The sequence below is a fragment of the Nuphar pumila genome, chromosome 2 (assembly GCF_984573655.1).
Source record: "Nuphar pumila chromosome 2, dmNupPumi1.hap1.1, whole genome shotgun sequence".
NCBI lineage: Eukaryota > Viridiplantae > Streptophyta > Magnoliopsida > Nymphaeales > Nymphaeaceae > Nuphar > Nuphar pumila.
This window is the reverse complement of record NC_143250.1, coordinates 83,328,678-83,354,666: the sequence shown is the minus strand read 5'-3', so window position 1 is coordinate 83,354,666 and position 25,989 is coordinate 83,328,678. Positions and strand designations below refer to the sequence as shown.

General features: G+C 38.4%; 1 protein-coding gene across 1 annotated transcript in view; it reads left to right on the top strand.

Annotated features, from left to right (window-relative positions):
* Positions 1 to 25,989, top strand: part of LOC149845874 (serine/threonine-protein kinase ATG1a-like) — a 95,701-nt gene that overhangs the window by 68,387 nt on the left and 1,325 nt on the right. The window contains exons 5-11 of the mRNA XM_089996058.1: positions 8,709 to 8,802; positions 8,904 to 8,984; positions 9,081 to 9,189; positions 23,272 to 23,326; positions 23,470 to 23,879; positions 23,970 to 24,334; positions 25,599 to 25,893. Coding sequence (XP_089852184.1) covers positions 8,709 to 8,802; positions 8,904 to 8,984; positions 9,081 to 9,189; positions 23,272 to 23,326; positions 23,470 to 23,879; positions 23,970 to 24,334; positions 25,599 to 25,893 — 1,409 coding nt within the window. The remainder of the gene's footprint in view (positions 1 to 8,708; positions 8,803 to 8,903; positions 8,985 to 9,080; positions 9,190 to 23,271; positions 23,327 to 23,469; positions 23,880 to 23,969; positions 24,335 to 25,598; positions 25,894 to 25,989) is intronic.

The following is a 25,989-nucleotide window of genomic DNA, read 5'->3' as shown; positions in this document are numbered from 1 at the left end:
ACTTTTACGCTTTTTGCATATTTTGTTAAGTGTTGTAAGAGTGCCTTTGTGCAAAGTATTTGTGCTTGTATGCGTATTGTCTCTGTTGAGAAACTCGGTTTTGATGTCACATAATATGATACACTGTCTTATTTAATTTTGTATGATATGATAATATGTTCTCTTGAAATAATGTTATATTATGACTAAATATGTTTTGCCTTAAATCTAACGAGTATTTGATGCAAGGATATCTCACCCAATAAGGATGGAGACTTCCTGTTCAAGTACAACTATGGTGCAATCATACTCCTTGAAGAAAAAGCTTGATGAGCCATGCTTTCCTAAAGTTCAAATGAAGAAATCGGCTACCTCAAGTTGAAGATTTTTTTCTTCTTTAGAGTCATATGTAACAGAACCTTCAGGAACTTGCATTTTGCATATTACATACTCATTCATACATACTATATCATAAAAGTATACGATAGTTTCAAAAAGCTTCTTTTTTTTTAAAACCAATAAGTGTACCTTCTTACAACCTTTTATGAAAAAGATATTTTGTCATATAATAATTGTACCTTCTTACAACCTTTTATGAAAAAGACTTTTTGTCATATAATCATTGTACCTTACACTATATACAAGACAACATGAAAAAAAAAAGGAATGTAGGAAAAAGACAAAAACATAACATCGACTACATGGAGAAAACAAATAAAATATGTTTTTGAAAAGACTTTAGTTATCTTCTTTAATGAAATATTTTTTTAATATAAGAAGAAGACAAAAACATAATATCGACTACATAAGAAAAACAAATAAAATATGTTTTTGAAAAGACCTTAGTTATCTTCTCTAATGAAATGTTTCTTAAATACAAAAAGAAGACAAAAACATAAATCGGCTACACATAAGAAAAACAAATAAAATATGGTTTTAAAAGAACTATAGTTACTTTTTCTCATAACCATAGAATGTCGACTTACTTGAAGTCATCATTCTCTCTACAAAGCATTAAATGCCTTCTGTAACAAATCCTTTCTAAATATCCTTCCCAAAGAATGTCGACCTTCTTTTTGGTCCTCATTCTCTCTGGAGACTTTGAAATACACTACATAAAGAATACACTTGACATGACTATGTACAAATAAATATCTCAAAGCACTCATAGTACTTACACTCATTTAAAGTAAAGAAGTACTAATGTACCTCAAATCATTAATTAGAATAAAGACAAAACTACAACCCAACGTTCAAATGTACTATTGTAAGAAATAGACTTTTTACATAAAATATGTATTACCTAAAACACTACAACGACTAGTGTACCCTCTATCTTACTCTTTTGGAAAAAGGCATTCTCGATCTTCTCTAAAAGATATTTTTGAAAAGACATAACATTTCATATTTCAAAAAGTTACAATTCCAAAATGTAACGACTACTTTTTATAAGCTATATAAACACACACACATAAACTATTCAAACAAGAGGAATGAAATAGACGTGTGAGCTTACAAAGAGAAAAATATTCTATTCGTGATTTGAAAAGAGAGCCTTGAAAAAGAAAGAGAAAAAGAAAAAGAAAGAAAAGAGAAAAAGTCAAGTCCAGCTCTTTGACAAAGAGTATCCTCTGAGTGACAAACAGAACATTCTTAGAATCCTTCATTCGTGCATTCATATCATTCTGAAGGCTCTATAAGAAGTATTGTAACTCTGTTTATTTACTGTACTCCTTCTTTGTTTAAAGAAGTAGACCTCTGTGAAAGAGGGTGTTGCCCTTCTCTGTTGAGAGAAGAAGACCTCTTGGGAAGAGGGTGTTGCCCTTCTCTGTTGAGAGAAGAAGACCTCTTGGGAAGAGGGTGTTGTAATATTTATCCGGTAACTCGGATGTTATAGTGGAATCTCAAGTGGTTTGCTTGGGGACTGGATGTAGGTCTGGATATTGACCGAACCAGTATAACTTCTGTGTTTTATGTGTTGTGCCTTATTGCTTAATTATTTTATTTTATCGATCATTATCATATTTCACTATTCACCCCCCCTCTAGTGGAATTTCAGTCTCTTCGTAGACATTTTCACATGTTTGTAGAGCAGGTACTTAAGGAAGCTGATTGGTGCCTCGAGGAGGATTCAGAATCAATGTGGAATAAGATAGCAGGTGGCATGAGAAAGGTGGCTAAGGAGGTATTGTGTGAGTCTAAAGGCGGTGCACCACTAGGTAAGGATACATCATGGTGGAACAAGGATGTCAAATTAGCTATTAAGGTTAAAAGAGAGTGTTAAAGAAATCTAAGAATCGTGATAATGAGAATTTGGAGAAATATATGATAGCAAAGAAGGAAGCTAAAAAAATAGTTCAAAACGCGAGGGATAAGGTATATAACGGAGGTTTATGACAAGTTGGATACCAAAGAGGGCAAAAAAGATATTTATAGGCTTGCAAAGATGAGAGATAGGAAATCGAGGGATCTCGGTATGGTTAGATGTATCAAAGATGAAACACAAAGGGTTTTAGTCAAAGATGAGGAGATTAAGGAGAGATGGAAAAATTATTTTGATAAGCTATTTAATGGAAGTCATGCTCAGGATCTTGGAGACTTCTCTGTTCTTTTTTATGAGATGAATCGTGACTTCATGCGCAAGATTCAAAAGAAAGAAATTGTAGAGGCTTTGAAGAAATATATGATAGCAAAGAAGGAAGCTAAAAAAGTAGTTCAAAACGCGAGGGATAAGGTATATAACGGAGGTTTATGACAAGTTGGATACCAAAGAGGGCAAAAAAGATATTTATAGGCTTGCAAAGATGAGAGATAGGAAATCGAGGGATCTCGGTATGGTTAGATGTATCAAAGATGAAACACAAAGGGTTTTAGTCAAAGATGAGGAGATTAAGGAGAGATGGAAAAATTATTTTGATAAGCTATTTAATGGAAGTCATGCTCAGGATCTTGGAGACTTCTCCGTTCTTTTTTATGAGATGAATCGTGACTTCATGCGCAAGATTCAAAAGAAAGAAATTGTAGAGGCTTTGAAGAAAATGAAATAAAAAAGGGCAGTTGGCCCAAATGGTATACCTATCGAGGCTTGAAAATGCTTGGGAGAGAAAGGTTTAGAATGGTTGACAAATCTTTTTAACAAGATTTGGCGGACAAATAAGATGCCTAATGAGTGGAGGAAGAGTACTTTGGTGCCTCTATATAAGAATAAGGGTGATATACAAGATTGCACAAATTATCGTGGTATAAAACTCATGAGTCATACTATGAAACTTTGGGAGAGGGTGATTGAGTCTAGGTTGATGAAGGTTGTCATGATATCGGAGAATCAATTTGGTTTTATGCCTGGAAGATCAGCTATGGAAGCTATACATCTTCTTAGACAACTTATTGAGAGAAATAGAGAGAGGAACAAAGATTTACATATGATTTTTATTGTTTTGAAGAAGGCATACGATAGAGTACCTAGGGACGTTCTCTGGTGGACAATGATGAAGAAAAGTGTTTCTCTCAAGTACATTAGTATAATTAAAGATATGTATGAAGGAATAGTAACCAATGTCCGCACTTGTGGAGGGGTGACAAGCAATTTTCCTATAACGGTTGGGTTACATCAAGGATCTGCTTTAAGCCCTTTCCTATTTGCTATAGTGATGGATGAGCTTACGAGATCAATTCAAGAAAATGTGTCGTGGTGTATGTTGTTTGCTGATGATATTGTTTTGATTGATGAGTCTAGAGCTGGGGTTAATACTAAGTTAGAATTATGGAGACAGACATTGGAAGCAAGAGGTTTTAAGTTGAGTAAGAGTAAGACATAGTATATGAAATGTCAGTTTAGTAAGCAACAAAGTAGTGATGGGAGTGTAGTAAAGCTTGGTGAGCAAGAAATACCGATGGATGATTGTTTCAAATATTTGGGATCTATCATTCAAAAGTATGGAGAAATTGATGGAGATATAAATCATAGGATAAAGGTTGGGTGGATGAAATGGCGAAGTGCAACTGGAGTGTTGTGCGATCGTAGAATGCCATTGCGGTTGAAGGGAAAGTTTTATAGAACGACTATTAGGCCCGCTTTACTATATGGTATGGAATGTTGGGCCGCCAAAAGTCATCATATTCAAAAAATGAGTGTAGCTGAGATGCATATGGTTAGATGGATGTGTGGAAATACAATAAAAGATAAGATTCAAAACGAGGAGATACATAAGAAGGTAGGCGTTGCACCCATTGAAAATAAGATGAGAGAGAATCGTTTACAGTGGTTTGGACATATTCGGCGAAGGCCTAATGATGCTCCAGTTAGAAGGATGGAGAAATGGGAAAATATATTAGTTAAAAGAGGTCGGGGTAGGCCTAGAAAGACTTGGATGGAGATGATAGGAAAGGATATGAATGCTTTGAACCTCACCGAGGATATGGCATTGGATAAAAATGATTGGAGGAGAAGGATTCATGTAGAAGACCCATAATGATTTTCTTTTTTGGTTCATATCGCCGACCCCAATTGTTTTTGGATGAAGGCATAGTTGTTGTTGTTGTATTATGTAAAGAAATTTTCAGTTGTAATGATTGTATTCTGGAAAAAAATGAGAAGCTTACCTTTTGGCTCAAGATCTATGTTTTCAACAAAACCTTTTGAAATTGTGCATTCAGATGTATAGGAACCCACAACTGAAGTATCTAAGGGAGGGTTTTCATATTATGTTATTTATGTTGATGACTATTCAAGATACAATTGGATATACTTTCTAAAACATAAGCATGAAGTCTTTTCAACCTTTAAGAATTTTCATGTAATGATAGAAACCCAATTCAATAGAAAGTTATAAATCTTTAGAACAGATTCAGGGGGTGAATTCCTTTCAAATGAATTTAAAGACTATATAGAGAGTAATGAGATCATTCATCAAAGGTCTTGCCCCAAAACTCCTCAACAAAACGACTTAGCCAGACGAAAACATCGACATATTATTGAAACTACAAGGGCTCTACTTATTTCTCAGAGATTCTAAAAAAAAATTGGGTCGAAGCTGCCCTGGCCTCTGTCTATCTTATAAATCGTCTTCCATTTAAAAATTTAAGCCAGATATCTCCTTTTGAAGTTTTATATAAAAAAGATCCCGATTATAACATATTACGAATCTTTGGCTAGAAATGTTTCGTTCTCACCAATAAAAATGATAAGTTATCTCCTAAAGCCATTCCTTGTGCTTTTCTTGGTTATTCAGAAACACAAAAAGGTTTTAGGTGTTATGAATTTCAAAATGATAAACTATACGTCTTAAGGAACGTCACCTTTTTGGAAAATGAAAGTGCTTTTGAGAAGGACTCAACCCTCCCCGACAATGCTAATTACTTCTTTTTATTTGAATTACTAAATAGGAATGAAGATTTCTTCAGTGAAGCTCCCCTGTCTGTTCAACCAGTAGAAGAAGCTGTAAATCAACCAATTACATACTCACATAGAGATAGAAATACGTTTAGAAGTGCGATAGAAAGATATAGTGATTTTAGTGAGCCCTCTCAAGATAACAACTTACGAAGAACTGAAAGACCTAGGAGAAACCCTTCCAGATTTATATCCTATGAATCTTTTTCCCCAAGACATAGGGCTTGCCTTAGTGCCATTCACTCATACGAAGAACCCATAAACTTTGAAAAAGCTAAAGAAAAATTAGAATGGAGAGATGCAATGGATAATGAACTTTATGCCCTTAACAGAGCCAAGACTTGGGAATTTCAAAATCTTTTTGAAGAAAAACAAACAATAGGATGTAGATGGGTCTTTAAGGTTAAGACCAAGAGTGATGAAACTCTTGAAAGATATAAGGCCCGACCGATAGCTAAAGGTTATAACCAGGAATATGGTATTGATTACGAAGAAACCTTTGCTCCTGTGGCAAGAATGGTCACTGTAAGATGTTTGATCACTACTGCATCTTTTAAAAAATGGAACATATATCAAATAGATGTTAAAAATGCCTTTCTGAATGAGGACCTAAACGAAAAAGTCTACATGGAGGTCCCCTTGGCATGGATATATCAAAGGGTAAAGTTCTTCGTCTTAGAAAAGCCTTGTATGGTTTAAAGCAAGCTCCAAAAGCTTGGTACGATCAATTTAATGAAGTAATGGTTGAAACTGGATTTAATTCTTGTTATACTAATACTGCTCTCTTTGTCAAAAAGTCTGATGCAGGAATTGTACTTTTATTGTTATATGTTGATGATATGCTAATAACAGACAGTGATATTAAGGAAATCAGAAATATCAAATCCACTCTAAAAGAAAGGTTTGAAATATCAAACTTAAAGTATCTGACATATTTTTGGGGTATTAAGGTTGCTTACTCTCATAGAGATTATTTTTTGTCTCAAACTAAACTGGCTTGCGAGATTCTTGACAGGTCGGACATTACAGATGAAAAGATTTGCGAGACCCTTGAAGTTGTGGGCTAAAAAATAAAGGGTGATGATGGGATTTCTTTGAAAAATCCTACTCCCTATCAGCAGCTTATGGCCAGACATATCTCATGTCGTGCATACTGTGAGTCAATTTCAGCATGCCTCCACTTCAGTTCATATGAGTGTTGTACTTTGTATTGTCAGATACATAAGGGGCACAATAAACAAGGGAGTATTTCTTTTCTCGTCTTCAAACTTAGAATTGATTACATATACCGACTCTGATTTGGGAGGTGACCCAAATAACCGTCACTCCACCATTGGTTTTTGTATTTTTCTAGGTGAATCTCTGAACTCATGGAGATACAAGAAACAATAGAAGGTGTCTCTTTCATCAATAGAAGCAGAATATCGAGCCATGACCTCCACGACTATGGAGATTGTGTGGATTCATCAATTGTTGAAGGATATGGGAGTACTAATCCAAGGACCTACAAGACTGTGTTGTGATAATAAAAGTGCAATTTATATTGCTAAAAATCACACTTTTCATTAGTGTACCAAGCACATTGAGATGGACTGCCACTATGTCAGAGAAACCTACTTGCAGAAAATCATAGACCTTTCTTATGTGACTTCAGAATACCAGTTGGCAGGCTTTTTCACAATGGCGTTGTGTTCCCCCAGATTTTATTTTCTTCTTGGCAAACTTTTGGTCATCACGCCCTAAGTTTGAGGGGGGTGGTGTTAAATTATATCATGTATACATATATTTATATATATAGAGGGATACATATGCATATATTATATATATATATATATATTTGCTCTAGGGGCATTTCTGTAATTTCTCATTTTACGCATATTCACACTTGTGACTGTGCATGTAACTTTTCTTCATTTTTTTTTTTCTTCTTTTCTTTTTTTTTTCCTTTTTCTTTTTCTCTTTTCTTCCTTTTTCTTTCTTTTTTACCTTTTTGACTTTTAGTCAAAGGAGGGGGAGACGTTGGACCCCCTCTTTTTGGTCTCCTCTTGTATTATAAATAGGGATGTGTCCCCTCTAATTGTATTCATTCTTTTTGGGAGCCTTTGTGCTCATCCTTGCTCAATAGATTCAATCTTTTGCATTTCAAGTGTTCTCTTTGTATCTTTATGTACTTTTTATTCAAGTGTTCTTGGTGTGTCTTTGTACACGTATCCCTTCGTGAAGCTTGTACTTGTAGTGCACATCTTTGAAGATATTTTTACAAGTACTAGGAGGAAAAAACTCCTAACAGAGCCTCTGACTCTACCTCTTCTCGAAGAGCTCCCTCTTCCTCTTCTTTTTGTGCTCGCGACGCTATTACTACTAACACGAGCCACACATTTTTCCTTTGTTGCAAAACTTCCTAGGGCTCTAAGATCATAAATAGAGAGCTCATCTTCGTCTTACCAGGGCTGCACATATTCCATTTTTGTCTCACTCATCTCTTTTTCTTGTCTTTTTTTTTTCAAACTAGTAAGTAATTGTTGGCATTGCCATTTCACGACATCCGGCAAAGTCCTTAACGTGCAAGCCACAACATTTATATATGTCTCAGCTAAATGATGCTTCAACCGAGCGATACCACCCAAAATAACAGTACGACAATAGTTGCACTCAATTTTCAACCGGTTTTCACTCATTATTCGAGTGCCCTATTGTCATGCCGAATCATTTGATGTCATCTTTTCCCAAAAAAGCTCAATAAGAAGCAAAAATATGGGTTTTTTACTTTAACTCACTTTCTTAAGTGAAAAAACGGTGAAAATGCACTCTTGATGAAATCTTAAAATCCCCCTCCCTTCCGCATGGATCGACCCCAAATCGCTCTCACGAGTCCTAAAGTCAGTGAATACCTCTCTAATGGCCTCTACACAAATGAGGGAGTCGGCCCTCAAGAGGTCTTTAAAATCCAAAAATAAAAAAATTATGATTCAACCATTTTTTAAGTGCGCAAACCTTGTATCGTACGATATACCCCGTATCGTATGATATATACGATACAAATACAATACACACTCGTATCGCAATATGAGTGTGTATCATATTGATTTTCTTCATAGTAATGATACGTATCGAACCGTATTATACGATACGGTATGATACAGACAACCTTGGTTCATATACTATGGAAGAAGCCATGATGCATACTTTATAGATGCTTTATGAAATATTAAAAACATATTTCCACCTGTTTCCAGTGATGCCATATTTGGCTTTCTGGTTGCTTCCTTTCAATGGGTTTTGTCATATCAGACATTTCCTTCTGAAGCTTGACCCAATGATGGTGATTTTTGGGCAGGTACCTTAAACCTCAGGGACTGGCCGACACATTATGTGGTTCACCTTTATATATGGCCCCAGAAATTATTCAGTCTCAAAAGTATGATGCAAAGGTAAGATGATAGCGCTTTTGTTGTGGAAAACATTCTTGTTTCTCCCCCATTTTATGATTTCTTTTGACCACTATAGTTTTCTCATCAATTAGCACCTGCAGGCAGACTTATGGAGTGTAGGTGCAATTTTGTTCCAACTTGTTACAGGCAGACCACCTTTTGATGGGAATAACCAGTTCCAGGTTATCATAAACCTCTAGATTCAAAACATGTTTAGTTCACAGAATTCTGTGTTTGGATACTGTGAACTGTTCTTGATAAGAGTTCCTTTTCCACAGCTTTTCCAGAACATTTTGATGTTCAAAGAATTGCAATTTCCAAAAGATGTTGGACAGCTGCATCCTGATTGCCTTGACCTGTGTAAACGTCTTTTACGTCGAAATCCAGGTAACTGCACACCCTTGATTGCTAATTATTGTCCACCCTTTCTGATCAATTGAATGAACCATACTTACCAATACCCTTGATTACGAATGAACCAGAGTTGTCATCCAATAGGCAGAAAATTTGCAACTTCTGGCATTATCCCATTTCCTTGGTGTATCTGATCACCATTTGCTGTTTTATATAGTTCTGCATGCATGAAGGTCATTGCCTGCATATATATATGTGTAGGTGTGCTTATGTGATTGTTATTTGCTTTGCTTGTACTTGTTTGTGGTTGGGGCAAGGATTGGGAGGGTCAGGCTTCTTGTATGCTTGCATTTATCAAATTTTTTCTCTTCATGGATATATAAAAAATCATAATTCTATTGACAGCATTCTTTAAAAAACATTATTTTATTGACAGCAATTTACAGAAAATGTGCTTCATGATGTTGTGAACAGTGTGGTATATTGAACAAGAGGAGCCATGATAACAGCTTGAAATCAGTTTGCAAAGTTATGTTTTTGAACATCTATTAGAATTCTTGCAATTTGCATCTAATGACGATTCTATTAGGAATTAATTGAAGTATGACCAACTAAGAGAAGATGATAGATGGTTCTGTTAGTGTCTGCATATTTATGCATGGTTATCCTTGTTTTTCTATTTTATTTTCTTAGTTATGTAATTTTTTATATGATAGGAGTGGACTTTCCCTTCCCTTTGTGTTTATGAATCTACTTGGATAATCTTCTTTCCTGGCCGAACCCTGTTTTGGGGTTAATGAGGATTGTTCATCTTACTGAATCCCCTTAGAAGGAATCTGTTGCTCTATTTTTGTTGAGATGTAGGATGAACAGTGCCATATTTTCATTGCGCTAATTGCTGTAACAGTGTGTTTTAGTTAATTTTCTCATGTTTTTTTCCTGGATAAAGTTTAGTGTGGATTTGGGAGGGGAGGTGGCTGATTTAGTACAAAATGATAATTATATCATGCAGATGCCAAAGCATTCATGCGTATATGAGCTCAGTTGTGATGTTTTTTCCAACTTGCACCTAGGGAAGAAGTTTCAATTTTAAGAAAGAGTGGTAGACCTCAATTTCTATGGAAAGTGAAAATCAAGGAAAGATGTGCATGTCCATATTGTCTTTGTTTGCTGGACCATTTAACAGTTGGCAGATCTGTTCCTCACATCATAGTTTATCACATGAATGTCAGTATTCATCTTCATTATGGAGACATTGCTTGCTGGTGTAGTGGTATTAGTTGCATTGACATGAAGTAATTTATAGACGACACTCCCTATAACAAAATTGCAACATTCTTGTACCTAATAATCTAATGAAATAGATGTTGAATGTCAAACATCCAATCTTTGGTGATGTGATGTGTCATATTAACTTGGCCTGATTGAAGGAAGATGTCAACTAAAGAGCACTATGCCTGAAAGTGAAACAGTTACATTTGGTAATCTTCCTGATTAGTAGAGCAAGATCTTTCAATGAACAGCCTTGCCCGGTTAACATTAAAGCTCATATTTTATGCCTAGAAACACTATATTGGACTTTTTAACATTCTCTCTCTCTCTCTCTCTCTCTATATATATATATATATATATGCATATTATTTATATATGCACTTTTGATAGCCAAGCTGTGGGGATGGTGGGATTTAGATCAGTGACCCCTTGGTTAAGATAGTTTGACTCTGCCTGGTCTAGCTGTCTAACAATTGTCAGGATGAGTGATGCATATATAGTTGTATAATGTATAGTTTTATCTCTGATAAGATCGTTTCGTGGATAGTTTTATAGTTGGGCAAATGCCTCCTAAATTATTTCTTGTCTTCTTCAATGCGAGGAGAAATTTTGATAATATACATCCAATTATTTTAGTGACAAAACAAAAGTCAGCACTTGTAACAAGCTGAAACTTGTGATGATCAATCTAACAACAGAATGCTAATAGCACTAGCCAAAGGCTATATATAGTTTTTCCTGATTTCCCGTTTGGCATTCTGGAAAGGAGACCCTAGTTGGATTCAAATTAGGGACCCCTTAGTTAAGGTGGTCTAACTATCCATTTACCCATCTTATTCAACCCAAGGACCTATGGGTGCTTAATATGGATGCGGATTTCTACTATATCGCTGCTCTAGAACTAATCGAGTGTGGTCAAACATTAGTCAATGAACATGTACCTTAACACCTCCAAAATCTCAGACTTGTAACTTTTTAGGAAAATTTCGAAAGCTTTGTAATCATTCTTTTTTCAGATTTTAAAATAGTAGTTAAGCGGAAAATAGTATTTGAAATGAAAAGTCGACGGGCCTTGGGCGCATTACAGGCGAACCTTCCTTTACACAATGGATTTGTAACTCTGTACATTCATTCAAACAAAAAAGATTCAAAACGGGGTTTTAGAGTTTATACACAAAGTGAAATTTCAAAGAAACCCTTATACTAAATTACAAAAGATGTCCTCAAGTATGAAATGTTAGGAAAGGAGTCTCATCTCAAGATCATATGTCATCGTTTGCCGTTTTGACCTAATCATCACTTGTACCCATGAAACGGGTTAGATTAATAAAAATCTAGTATCTGCATTAATATAACAATTCAGAACAAGACTAACATATACGTTGTCCATTTCGTGATGTGCAATTCAGAATAAGCAAAATTGAATAGGATAACTTTGTTTCGATATTAACTGTCCTGAGGGTACGCACAAGAGAAGCATAGAAACAACTGAGACTGCTCGAGGGTTTGTTATGATATGTATTTTGATACCTCAGACAACTAGCTGAGTCTGCTCTTAAGGGGACGACCAATGACCGGGAGAGAATTCTCCAGAGGCCACTCGTTTAAGGGGATGCATCCATACTTTTGCAGAAGTCATTGGGACCTACCACCTAGGATAAATTTTTTTAGCCCAGTCTCCTAACTCCGATGACTGGGTACACCGAGTCATTTGCTCGAGAGTGTAGTTGTTAACAACCTGTTCATCAAAATTTTTGTATCATCCCATCCTCTCTCTTGACGAAACTAAAAAAGATGAATGAGTATGTCAGGTTTTATTTTAACTGATGACCCATTCTACATGCTCTGGTCTTTCAAACCAGCTTGAGCATCTTGACTGTAAAGGCGATCATCACCATTTATATGATTTTTTTTTATCATCGTGCATTTGCACTTTACGAGGTTATTATAAACCTCTTATCCAATCATCGTAGTAACATGCCATGCATGTCTGATAGTACTGCTACGATGAAAAGGGTATTAGTTTCTTAGAAAGAAACCTCAACTTTATTGTGCTGCAAAAGAAACGATGTAGCCATTTTAATTTAATTAGACATGCTCTAGTCTTCCAAACCAACTCGAGCATCTTGCCTTGAAGGCGATCATCACCATTTATGTGATTTTCTTTCCATCATATTGCTTTTGCACGTTACGAAGTTACCATAAACCTCTCATCCAATCATCGAAGTACTAACATGCCGTGCATGTCTGATAGTACCGCTACGATGAGAGGGGTATTGGTTTCTCAGAAAGAAACCCCAACTTTATTGTGTTGCGAAAAAAACGATGTAGCCATTTTAATTTAATTCGACATGCTCTGGCCTTCCAAACCAACTCGAACATCTTTCCTGTGAAAGCGATCATCACCATTTATGTGATTTTCTTTCTATCGTCGTGCATTTGCACGTTACGAGATTACCATAAACCTTTCATCCAATCATCGTATTACTTACATACTGTGCATGTCCGATAGTATCACTACGATGAGAGGGGTATTGGTTTCTTAGAAAAAAAACCCAACTTTATTGAGAAATCTCAAATTTTCGTGCTTTAGGACAGGGATATTCAAGTCATTTTTGGATATCAAAACAAAAGACCGTACGTACCTCTTAGGGCTACGCAGGGTCGAGGGAAAGACTTAGTTGCGAATAAGCAACCTATAACGACCCCAACTCATACCTAAGAAAAAGTGTGGAATTTTTTTTTATAAAATCAATTGCGAAAATATTCCCAGAGACCCAGGGGTCTTTACAGTTTCTCTCACAATTGAATAACTCAACCAACCACAAGGGATCTTACATTTATCACTCAAACCATAGCAACACATTATTTATTGATTATGAAAGAAAGAATGTTTAAACAATAATTGCAATAGACATATCAGAATTATTTAAATGACATAAAAGTAAGGAAAGAAAAACTGAGTCACGCTGTCCCTATGTGAAAATTGTCTAGCAAAAGTGTGACACTCGTAGCTCTCCCAGAAGTGAGTCGCTTCACTGATCCTCTGCGGCTGCGGAAACCACAAAAGTAGGGGTGTCAGAAATCCAAAGAATTTTGTGTACGAATCCCTCTAATGAAATAAATGAGCATAAAAAATACATATAAGATTCATGCAATAACTTAGATGTATGAAATTATGACAAATTCATAATTCGATTAAGCATTCATGCATTAGAGACAATTATTAAGTGTGAGGGAACATTTAAGGAATAATATGGATCACAATTTAAGTAATACAATAATTTAACATGCATTAGGTAACAACATTATGCATTCGTCAATATTTAACAGTTAAGAGAACATGTAAACATGCATGATCTAATGCATAGCAGGAATATGCATGGCTTCAGTGCAATGCATGAATAAATTATTACCTCTTATTAGAACTTTCTTTTCATATGCATGTCCCTATTAAATGCCCACAATTTAAGTTTCTCTTTTTAATTATCGTTACCCGCAGATACACCAAACAGGTAAAATCTCTGAGATCAAGTAAGTTCTCAATGTAGCTTAGCATACAATTTATATTTTATTATTGAGTTTCAAACTTAGCCCTCGACCGAACCAACCTTCAGAATATTAGACCACCCATCTAATGTCGGTGACACCAAGGACCACCCATCCACAAGTGCCACTTTTCTTGGTATACCAAAACAACTGTTGTGTCTACACACCACCCCCAGGTAAAGTGACGGACTCTCCCTAAAACCGTGACAAGGAGAAAGAACCTCAATATCGGGTTCAGGGGTAATCAATAAAGCACACAGAGCTTTTTTTATCCTCGTGGTCCCCCAAAATCAAAACTCTAAGATTCTCATTTTAACGATGAGAGATCTCAGAACGTATATTACACTGTTCTTTTATCTTTATTTGTTTACTAGTAATCAATTCTTTAATTTTCGATTCAGCATACAAATAAAGGCAAAAGCTCGCATATTCTCTTGCGAGAACCATCACGGGACCATCGCCTACGAAAAAGTATAGAACAATGCAATATAGTACAAACTATTAATGTGATTTTTGTGATGCATTTAAAACAAGTAAAGAAAGAGCAAACCAAAGCTCAAGGCTCTAATTCTTATATTTTTCCTATATTTCTCATGTGTAATATAGGCCTACGATGATTTATTTTGATCATCGATGCACCATATGCAAAAACCTTATAAATATGCCATATATAAATTACATGCCTTCCAAATGCACATTCGTATATGCAAATCTTTAACTATGCACATGCCACAAAAATATTCATACGCATGTTTTATTTCATTTCATATGCTAGCGACAAATACAAGCTTTCATTTAATGCTCATCTTTAAATCAACTGCATACTTTCATTCATTACACGTACTCATCTCAATTGCATACTTGCTTTGCAAACACATATTCACATCAAAACATAATTTTCTTAAGTGTACATACCCTGTCAATGCATGCTTCTTTTTGAATATGCACATATCAATGCATAAGTTCATCAAGTGTATAATTAACTGTAAATGCAATGTTTTCTTTTGAATATACATATTCATTGCATACTCCCACTCAATACCCCAAATTCACGTCAAATGCATAATTTCATGTAATTCATGCATTCACTCTAAGCATTTAGATACTTAAGCAAATATACATATGCAATCATAATCTAAATTTTAAGATTTGCACATTACTTACAAGTTACATCTATAAATAACAATGCATTCATGCGAAATCACTTTCTAGTATGCACATAACTGAAGCACTCACAACGGGTGAAATCTGGAAATTTAAAGATGCACAGCTTATATGCATTTTTTTTTTCTGAAAACAAAAATTTTCAGCACCTACCTGTACGTTTTTTTTTTTTTGAAGGGGTTTACACCCAGCTGGGGATCCAAACAGGCCCAGCCGACCCTGGTCGGCTAGGTCTAGTCTGGGCAGACCCAGGCCGGGCCTGCCAGTGGATTGCCAGGCCTGTCTCAGTCCTGCCCAAGGGCTGGACTGGGTCTGGCCAGTCCCTGCCAGCCCCGGGTTAGCCGAGCCAGCCCATACACAGGCCCGGGCCTGTGTGTGTGCTATCAGGGCATGGCACAACCCCAAAAAGCTTATATATATATATATATATATATATATATATGTTACAGGTGAAATTTGCCAGCACTTGGTAAGTGTTGCCAGATTCACAGGTAAAGGGGCATTGCCCAGCCGAGCCCAACTCGGCTGGGCTGCCTATTGACCCTGCACGAGCCCATATAGATTTTTTTGTTTTTTTTTTGTATTATGCCTCTGAATCATGCCCAGCCGACTGACAGTCGGCTGGGTAAAAACTCGGCCTGCACCCAGCCAACTGACAGTTGGCTGGGGGTTTAACAGAAGACAATTTTTTTCTGTCAGGTCCGCTAGGCTCAGTCCAGCCGGGCCTGGCAGATCTGTCAATGCCTTGACAGATCTGGCTAGACCTGACCAGCCGAGCCATGCTTGGCTGGTCTGTTCGGCCAGACCGTGAGGTCCCCAAAAAAAACATTGGGTCCAAAGTGACCCGATCTCTTTTTCTATAAAACAGTGCATGAACTAAGCATAGTTTTATGAATGAAAAACATGTATTATACATTATCAAATTTGTACTTGAATGCATTAACAGATCCATGGCTCATATGTGCATGTTTAAACATGATCACCTTCACATATGCATACAAATAGATCTGAACATAGGCATATTCAGAAATATATATAACATGAACATTTAGCTCATTTGTGAACACTTATTCAAGAAGGCATGCATATTCAATTTCCTCAAAAATACATGCATACAACATTGCTTTACGTATATTTTCAGGCATATACTCAATCCATAGCATGATCCAACTATAAAAAATCAATATTCATCAAAGAGGGTTCTAGAAGAACCACTCCTACCACCAAATAAAATTCTGTTATCACATGTACATAATTTTATTTAATAGAAAGAGGAAAGAAACATCAAGCATACAACCATGGGGAAAAGATCCATGTATTTCTTTTTTAAAATCATCACATACACGTTTTCCATGGATTTTTATCCAAGATATTGCATAAAATCGAACTGACATTCGATTTCTCACTTGAATCCAAAAGAGGAGACCCGTACCTTTGCAAAAATTGGAAAACAATGAGAAACAATGGTGGAAGAAACCGGATGGGCTGGAAAAGAAGCTCCTCCCTCTTCTTCTTCCTCTCTTTTCTTCTCTTCCTTGCGCTCTCTTTCTCTTTTCTTTCTTTCATTTCCCCATTTTTTTTTATATAAAAAGTGTGAAGGGGGGTGACTCCCCCTCCCCCCCCCCTTCTCTAGCCCTTTCTAAATGGGCTGGAGAGGGTGAGTTTCTAAAAATCTTAAAACTCCTCTCTTGTTTTAAAAAATCTTCCAAATCCTCCATGTTGACTTTTCTAAAACTTTCTAATTCTTTTAAAACTCTCTTAATATTTCTTAAGCCTTCTTAGGTAAGTAGGAGGACTCTTTTAAGAAGTCCTACTCAGCCCTAAACCAATTTTTCAGAATTAATAAAATTATTTATTTATTAATTATTTAATAATTAATTAAATAAAATTTGAATTTCTAAAGTTAGTTTAATTACTCTAGGAGTCTTTTAAAGCCTAGATTGAAGTGGGTCTTGAATCAGATCCAAACCCATAATAATTTGGATCATATGCATCAGATCCAACCCCGGATCCATTTTGACAAACTGCTCAATTTTTGAAAAACTGCGATTTCCGGGCCAACCGAAACTCAAATTCAGGAAAATAAAATATCGTTGCGCTCAGAATTTCGAGACGCATCCAACGACATATTACACAAATATCAAATTCTGAATTTCACCCAAAAATAACCCAAATTTCACTTGAATTTAAAAGTCCAAATTAAGACTCTTTATCTCTCTTCGATTGGCTTGTTACGACCTTGTCGATGGAACCTAGGTCAAGCCCAAACTCAAAGACATCAGTCTAAAAACCGAGCCCCAAACGATTTTTCTTCCAGACTTTGCCAAATTTTTGACAAAATATAAAAATTAAAAATGATTAAGTGTGGAAATGCGTGATATTACACAACTGTTGGATATTCATTTTTGCTTTTCGAAACAACACATATTACAAACATTGGAATCTTGCATGAAATTTCCTTTTTCTTTAAAGACTTGGCGAGCATGCACAAATCTACGTCTTTAAAAGCAAGCATAATGCAAGGTATGCAGGAGTACACAAAACTACGTACCTTACAAAGTTATTATATATGTATATATAATACATATGTATATCAAAACATAAGCATGTGCACATTACATCGCGATGACAATATAAATGACATAAAGCAAGACTTGATGTGCAAAACCACATATCGAGCTAAATAAACTGCAAAAGCGGTGCACGATGTACGCAACCGTACATCGGCTAAATAAATTACATAAGCAGTGCATGATGTATGAAATCGTACATCGGTCGAATAAATTGCGTAAGTAGTAGCTTATGCACGTAACAACGTAACAACATAAAACAGGACTCGATGTGTGAAACCGCACATCGGGCTAAATAAACTGCGTAAGTGATGCATGATGTATGAAACTGTACATCGGCTAAATAAATTGTGTAAGCAATGCATGATGTACCAAACCGTACATCGACTAAGTAAATTATGTAAGCAATAGCCTGTGCACGTAACCTCGCAATGGCAAAGTAAATGTAATGCCCTAAAAAATTTCGAACTTGTAAACCTTTTTTAAAATGGTTAGAAGACTAGAGAATCCTTTTTCTTTTCAGAGTTTATTTATAAATTCAGCGGAAACATGTCTTTAAAAGAAAAGAGGGTAAGTCGACAATCTTGGGTACGTTAGCTAAAAGCGCACAAATGACAAAGGCATAACTTGCAAATATTATAAACAGTTTCAAGTTGTACAAAATTTGGATTTCCTTAAGAAATCCGTAACAAAAACTCAAAACGATCAGGACAAGAGCTGCGAGTGGTAACAGTGGATCCTGAAGACATCTCGCAATCGCGCCATCGCCTGCTAAGTATCTAATCATCACTTGTACCCGTAAAATGGGTTAGTTTCATGAAAAACTAGTAGGTGCACAAGTAGACAGAAATGTATGAAAGAAGCATAAACAATTAATTATGCATGATGAGTAACTAAGCAGTTATTGAATTAACATGAGCAGTTTAATAGCATATGTGAAAGTCTAACTAGCACATGCTATACATTATATCAAAGCATTTAACAATGAATTGAAAATTACTGAGCATTAAGCAAAACAACAATTCTATGCTTATTAGGTAGAGTGCACAAGTTACTTTATGTTTCATCATTAACTGGCCTACGGGTACGCACAGACGCGATTCGTAAAAACAACTGAGACTAGTTCGGGCGTCTGTTATTCTATGTATTTTGAATAACCCGAATAACTAGTTGAGTCTGCTCCTAAGAGGACGGTCATTAGCCGAGAGAGGATTCCCCAAAGGCATTCGTGGCTACGGATGCATCCTACTTCTGCAGAAGTCCAAAAGATCTACCACCTAGGATAATGTCTGGTAGTCTCATCCCCTAAGTCTGATGACTGGGGACACCGAGTCTTTGCTCGTAGAATGATTGTTAACAACCTGTCCATCAAAGTGTGTGTACCAATCTGTCCTCTCCCTTGACAGACAACAAGAAACGAATGAGTGTGTCAGAGGTTACTTAACCAACGACCCATTCTACATGCTCTGGTCTTTTGACTCAATCGAGCATCTTACATGTGAAGGCGAAAATCAATCAATCTGTAATATGGTTTACCAATGTGCTCATAGCACTGGTCGAGGTCGTATGACCATCTCAAACATCCGTCGTATTACTCGCATGACATGTATGTCTATGAGCACGTTACGAGGAAGGGTTCTAGGTCCTCAATAGGAGCTTCAACAACATAATTTGCAAAGATATAATGTCATCATTCTAAACTTTTGAAATGACCAATATCATGTTCCAATTTATGGCATGCGATTTTCTCGAATCTCACATTCGTTATCGTAGTGTCAACATACAACGCAAATTTTGACACTAATAACGATGAGCGGTGAATGCAGATTTTGCATGAGAAAATTACGTTCAAAAGCTTGCTCGAGTCCTAGATTTTGGGAAATCTCGAGTTGCGCCAAAAATACTAAACATAGTAGAAAAACTACTCCTTCCGAACGCTTTGATTCGGGAAAACCAGTAGTGATGGCGCAATACCCAAAGCCTCCAGCGTTATTTGTACAACTATTCAATCGATGAATCAGGGTTCTTACAAAGGACCCCTTCCATCATCGAGGTTGAAAGTTTAAACCTTTCTATTCCTCGGTCGCAGGCACGAGAGAGGTGCAAGCCTATGCACATTCTCTGAGTTTGAAACTATGAAACTCCGTACGAAGAAATGCTACAGGATAGTGTGTGCGATAGCAAGGTAAAAACAACAGAAATGCAAAAACACAAGAGCCTGGGCGCGAAGCGCGATGGTAAATTTAAAGACAGAAAGCAGGAAATGCGAAAGCAAAAACGTGGGCGCAAAGCACGACGGCAGACAAAGAACAAGAAATGCGAACGCAAAGGACAAGGATCGCGAAACCACGTCGTTGAGCTAAAAGATAGAAAGTAGTAAATGTAGAAACAAAAGTCTGGGCGCAAAGCGCGACGGCAAATTTAAAGACAGAAAGCAGAAAAATGCGTAAGTAAAAGCCTGTGCGCAAAGCGCGACGGCAGATAGGGAACAAGAAATGCGAAAGCAAAGGACAAGGATCGCGGAACCGCGACCTTGAGCTAAGTGCATACTTATATACTTATACATATGTAAATATATATTTTAATTCTTTCGACTTTTAATTATTTAAGCTTGGTTCAGTTATTAAGTCCTTGTGCAATTTTCCCTACATCGGGGTGTTGCGAGAAAGAGGTCGCCTGCGAACATAAGTGATTGTCGGTTTGGTTTGCGGGGCGCGAACAGGCTCCGTTGCGTAAGCTGTAAAGGTACGTTATTAGCATGCATTTAAATGAATAAGGAAAAAGGCAACAAGGGTCTTCCCTTACCCCCCCCCCCCCCCCAAATCAGTCGGACAAGTCCAAGTGGTAGGGGCAAGGCCCCTACCGCTTTCTTAAAATAACAAGGCAGGGGCAAGGAGGCCCCTGCTGGCTTCGTAAAAAGAATGAAGCAGGGGCCTTTGGCCCCTGCTGGCTTTGAATAAGAATGGGGCAGGGCCAAAGGCCCTTACCGGTTTCAAATAGCAAGGTAGGGGGCTTGCCTTCCCCCCTGCTCGATAAATGAAATAAAGGCAAGGGGTGAGCCCCTTGCCTGATTGGAAATTAAATAAGCAGGCGCGGGGGGGGGGGGGGGGGGGGGGGCTCGCCCCCTACCTGATAAAAATAAGGGCAGGGGGCTCTGCCCTTTGCCTGTTGAAAGAAACCAAGGCAAGGGAGTGGAGCCCCTTGCCTGACAAAAAGAAAAGAAGAGGAAGGCACGGTAATGGCCGCCGGCCACTTGCCGGCCTTTCGGCGAACACAGGAAGAAAAAAGGGGGGGAAGAGAGGAGATGGTAGAAGAAGAAGAAGAAGAAGAAGAAGAAGGGGAAGGCATGGTAGGGGCCACCTGCCGGCCTTCCGATGAACGTAGAGGAAGAGGGGGAAGAAGACATGAGAAGGGCTTACCTGGGACTCTCGGAGAGAGAGACGTCGCTGGTGGGTCTCGCTGGAGAGGAGAGCGAGGGATGCAGAGAGAGAGAGAGAGAGAGAGAGAGAGAGAGAGAGAGAGAGAGAGAGAGAGAGAGAAAGTCGGGGGAGAGGATTCGAATGCCTCCCCCTCCCCCTCCCCCTCCCCCTCCCTCGCCCTTTTATAACGACACAGGGGGCGGGCTGCCCCCTATGTGTCGCCCACGACCATCCCCTGAAAGCCCTTTCGATGGGCAGGGCTGGCTCGGGTATGGATCCGGATCGGGTCCAGACCTGACCCACCCCCCCCCCTTTTCTGGGTTTTACAGTAAATGACATAATTTTAAATGGACAAGAATACACAAAATTGCATCCTTGAGTTAAAAGTATATATATATATATATATACACGTATAAGTTAGAAGTATTCTGTCATTTGTCCTCGTATACAAACTTTTTCCTACTTCGAAGATGGTCGAACTCGCTGACGATTCTGAGCATAGGTCTTCAAGGGTTGGTGCCTTGGTGCGCGTGTCACGTTCGTTGCATCAATAGGTTGTGCTAAAAGGTATTTTATCGTACTGCAAAAGAAAAATGAGGGAACTCTTTTTAAGCTATATAAAATATGTCATGCTTGTGTGGCGGGGGTCGAACCTGTCCCTGATCCGAGTTGATCAGGCTGAGCTGGGTCTAAAATCGGGGTGAGCCGAGTTGGGGCCCGGTGTTAGCCGGGCTCGGCTTGGCTAAGTTCGACTGACAGGAGGTGGGGATCGAGTTGGGCTTGATAAAAACTGAGCCCACCTTGGTCGGGCCTTCCCGCCTTGGTTGGGCTGCTGTCGCAGGAAATGGTCAGCCCACGGGCAGTCTCAGGTCCGTGCAACGGGAGCTGAGGAGGTGTGCTCGGTGGTTAGGCTGGGCCTGGTCGGGCCCCTTTTCAGGATGGGATCGAGCCTAGGCTCGGTCCCTAAATGGAAAGAGCTGGGCTCGATTCAAGTCGAGCCCTTTTCGGTACTTCCCTGATGGAGAACGAAAAGGGGCAAGAGGGTCGATGCCCTCCTATCGGCGTTAACACAGAGAGGGAGGGAGAGCAGGGAGGGGCAGCGCCCCTCCACTGTCGTAATTAGGAGAAATATGGAGGGGCAGTGCCCCTCCACTGTTGTAATAGTAGAAGGGGACAGGAGGGCGCTGCCCTCCTGTGTCAGTTCAAAAGAGGGAGAGGGCAAGAGGGCCGATGCCCTCCTGCCGACGCCAATCAGAGAAGATGGTGGGGGAAACCACCCTAGGTGGTTTTCGGCGACTCCACATAGGACAGAGGGAGAGAAGTAGGAAGAGGGGGGCTTCATACCTGGGAGTTCAGGGGTTGTCGGCGTCGAGTAGGACCTTCGACGAAGGTGGCTCGGCGTCAGAAGAGAGAAGAGGGGGGAGTGAGGGCGCGTTGAGGGCACAGGGGGAGAGAGTCGGGGTCGGGGAGAGAGAAAAGGGAGAAGCAGGGAGGGGATCCCATCGGGGTCTCGAAGATGAGGGGGCTCCGGGTCGTGCAGGGGAGTCGGGTTCCGCCGGCGTGAGGAGGGGCTCCGGCGATGTGTGCCGGTGCGCCGGCGAGAGGGTCGGGGGTTGCACAGGGGAGGCATCGTGGGAGGGGTTTCGATTTGTAAAAAGCCCCCCCCCCCCCCTGGGGGGGGTTTAAATAGAAACACGGGTAGGGGGTTATGTGTGGATCCAAATTTTATTTTTTATTTTTTGAAAAAAACCCAGATCTTACATGTACTGCATCATAACTAATTTGACTTTTATTAGTATTGTATTTTACTGTTTTGTGTAGGTTTGACATGCATCTAAAGTATGTTTATTTCTACCATTCAATGATGATGTTGCATGATCTGAAACTGTATCTCAAGTTGCATTCTGTCTGGTTAATAAGGGACGAGTATCTTTCTCAAGTACTTGCCATTAGAAGTTATTTTCTGTTATGCTGTATGATTTTCTGGTTCTTTCATGAGTTATGAAATGGTTGTCACCCTTGTATTCCTTCTAAATTGGAGGTTCCTGATTGAAATGTCTTAAAGGGAAACACCTACTTCCAGATGCCCCTGTTCCTAGTGCTTATCTGAAAGTTGTTCATGATGGATTACTGTTTTCCAGTGGAAAGGCTATCATTTGGGGAGTTCTTCAATCACAAGTTCCTTGCTGAGCCAATGTAAGTATGCATCACCATGTGTCCTGATAATGTTGTATGGAGTTTGATATGCTATTGATTAAACTATGTGAGTTTGATATGCTATTGAAGAAACTCTGTGGTTAAATTTCAAGTTAACTTGTATTTATCATCATATATGGCAGTCCTATGGTGGTTTCTGGATATCCAACTGCTTTGCCAGGAGACCTGCAACCAATTAAATGTGAAGAACTCTCTTCGGATGACTTGTCTTCTACCTCTCATGAAGAGCCCAGAGGCACATCGGGTGGCTACATTCACACACACGAGAATCCACCTTTAGCTCCTTGCTCATTCACTAATGATGCCACAAACACATTAGCAAGGGAACATGTCTTATCCGACAACAATCCTCAGTCTGATGACATAAAGATGAAATCTGCAGACACTAAAATTAGTTCGAGGATTATGCTTGATACTGCAGAGTGTAGCCTTCAACAATCCCAGTGCGGTGGTTGGCTAGCATCTTTAACTGTTGATAGCCTGAGGACTGTAACCATGGACCACGTTCCTTTGAGCACAAGCACGACTAAAGGTTTGCAACTTCTCTTTTATGTCTGCTATGATATCATGTAAATTATTGAAAAACCATATTACTATTCACCTTTTACTTGTTCTTTTCCAGTTAATGACTCCTTGGAGTGCATTGAACGTGACTATGTTCTGGTTAATCCAAATATTGCTTCTATGGAGTCTATATCTTCTTCCCTTATGGCTTCCTTACAAGATCAGTCTGAATCAAGGTGTGCTGATTGTTCTCTTACCAAGACTGGAAAGGCAATAGACATGCCTTTGCAATTTGGAGAAATGTCTACTGGTTCTATCTCTGGAATTGAGAGTTTGGGGAGCCATGGATCAGTTCAATCGGCAATGGTCCAAGCCTCTAATGACTTGGGGGAAGTACCACAAACATTCCAAATGCATCCTTCAACTAGGCTAAGGTTATTACATGAGCATGCACATGCTCTTTCAGCACTAGCAAAAGAAAAGGTGAGGAATCTGTGTGCGTTAAAGATTGAAAAAGATATTTTTTTACCACTTTCTTGGATAACTAGCTGCAGATGCTATCTGCTGCTTATTTTCATATCCAACACTTCATGTTGAAGCAGTATGACTTATAGGTTGGTGATAATTCATTAGCTATGTGCCCTACGGTCCTCTCATGGAATGAATGATCTCAAACTTTCTATTTCATAGCTGTAGGCTATAGACACATTTGTTAAGGAATGCTGGTATTTTATAATCCTGGAACAATTATTACATTACACCTTACAGAAGTTACCAAGTTCATTATTTTGGGTCGTGACCAACAACATGTTCCCCTGCATACCAGGTCTCTAGGTTCACTAGGCAGGTAGAAACTCACCATAACCCTCTGTCATATATCTGTTGACTTTGCAAAAGTATACATGTGAATGCACAATATGGTACATGAACAGTGTGACTTCCCAGCCTGGTAAGAGCCTGGAGATAAGCAGGTTAGCAGACTCCCCTGAGTCACTTTTTGCTATAGATCCATGGCATTTATTTCAAGATCAACTAACTCTTTTGAAGACCACTTCCACAATTTGTGCTGATGTTAAGGTCATGGTCACCATGCTGTTTGAATTTGTTTCAACCTGCAACAATTTACCATTCACTTCCAAGAGTAAGACCATTCTTTGATCCTGGATCATGGTTTCATGTTCTTTTACTTTGTGTTGTGACCTACGAATCTGCGACCAGTATCTGTTCATCCTAAAAACAATTAAAGGCTATTTCTTATTTTCTACAATGCTCGCATTAGAATGGCCTTATTCGTTGATGGGCATGTTGGTAATAATCCAAAAGAAAAAAACTTCTGGCTAAGAAACTGTGGGATTACAATTTATTTGGTCAGTGAGGATGCTCTTCCTTTCATTGGTGCTGATTTATATTTTACAGATTCTTAAAAAATAAAGGGGGAAAAGAAAAGCTTTAAAATGTCACATATTCAGTTTCTAATCTCCAAATGAAAATGAAAATGAAAATCAGATATAGTAATCTTTCAAGTAAAGTTTCATGTTTTGCTTCCATATCCTGATTGATGTTTGTCCTTTTACCAGCTCAGGTCTTCCAAGGGAGATTTATCTATGCATTGTGATATGAATGAAGCTCCCTGTGATTTGTGAATGATTTTTTCATTTAATCTAGTCTCCTGTTTTGCTCAATGTGATAATGAACATCTTAAGTGCACTGGTATTTGTCAAAGTCTTAATTGTTGAACAATTTGCAGCTTGATTCAGGGCTGCATTTAGAAGCCCTTTCAATTGAGTTGGTAGCATTGATTATATGGAAGGAAGCTCTTAGAGTGTGCAAGTCATGGGCAGCCACCACTATAAATGCTGATTCCTCCCACAGTTTTCTTGCTTCTAGTAGTTCTCATGATCTGGAGGGGGGCTCTTCTTTATCATTCACAGAGGCCATTGACTTCAGCAGGCCAGCATTTGTTTGCTCAAGGGTTGAACAAGGGTTCATTGCTGCTTGTGATCGAGCTGAAAACTTAGCCAGTTTTCTCCATGATATGGATAGTGAGTAAATTAACAATTTTTATTGTTATTCATCACCTCCTGACGGGCCATCTATTTTATTATCCATTTATAGCCAGTGTGTGATATTCAAATGTT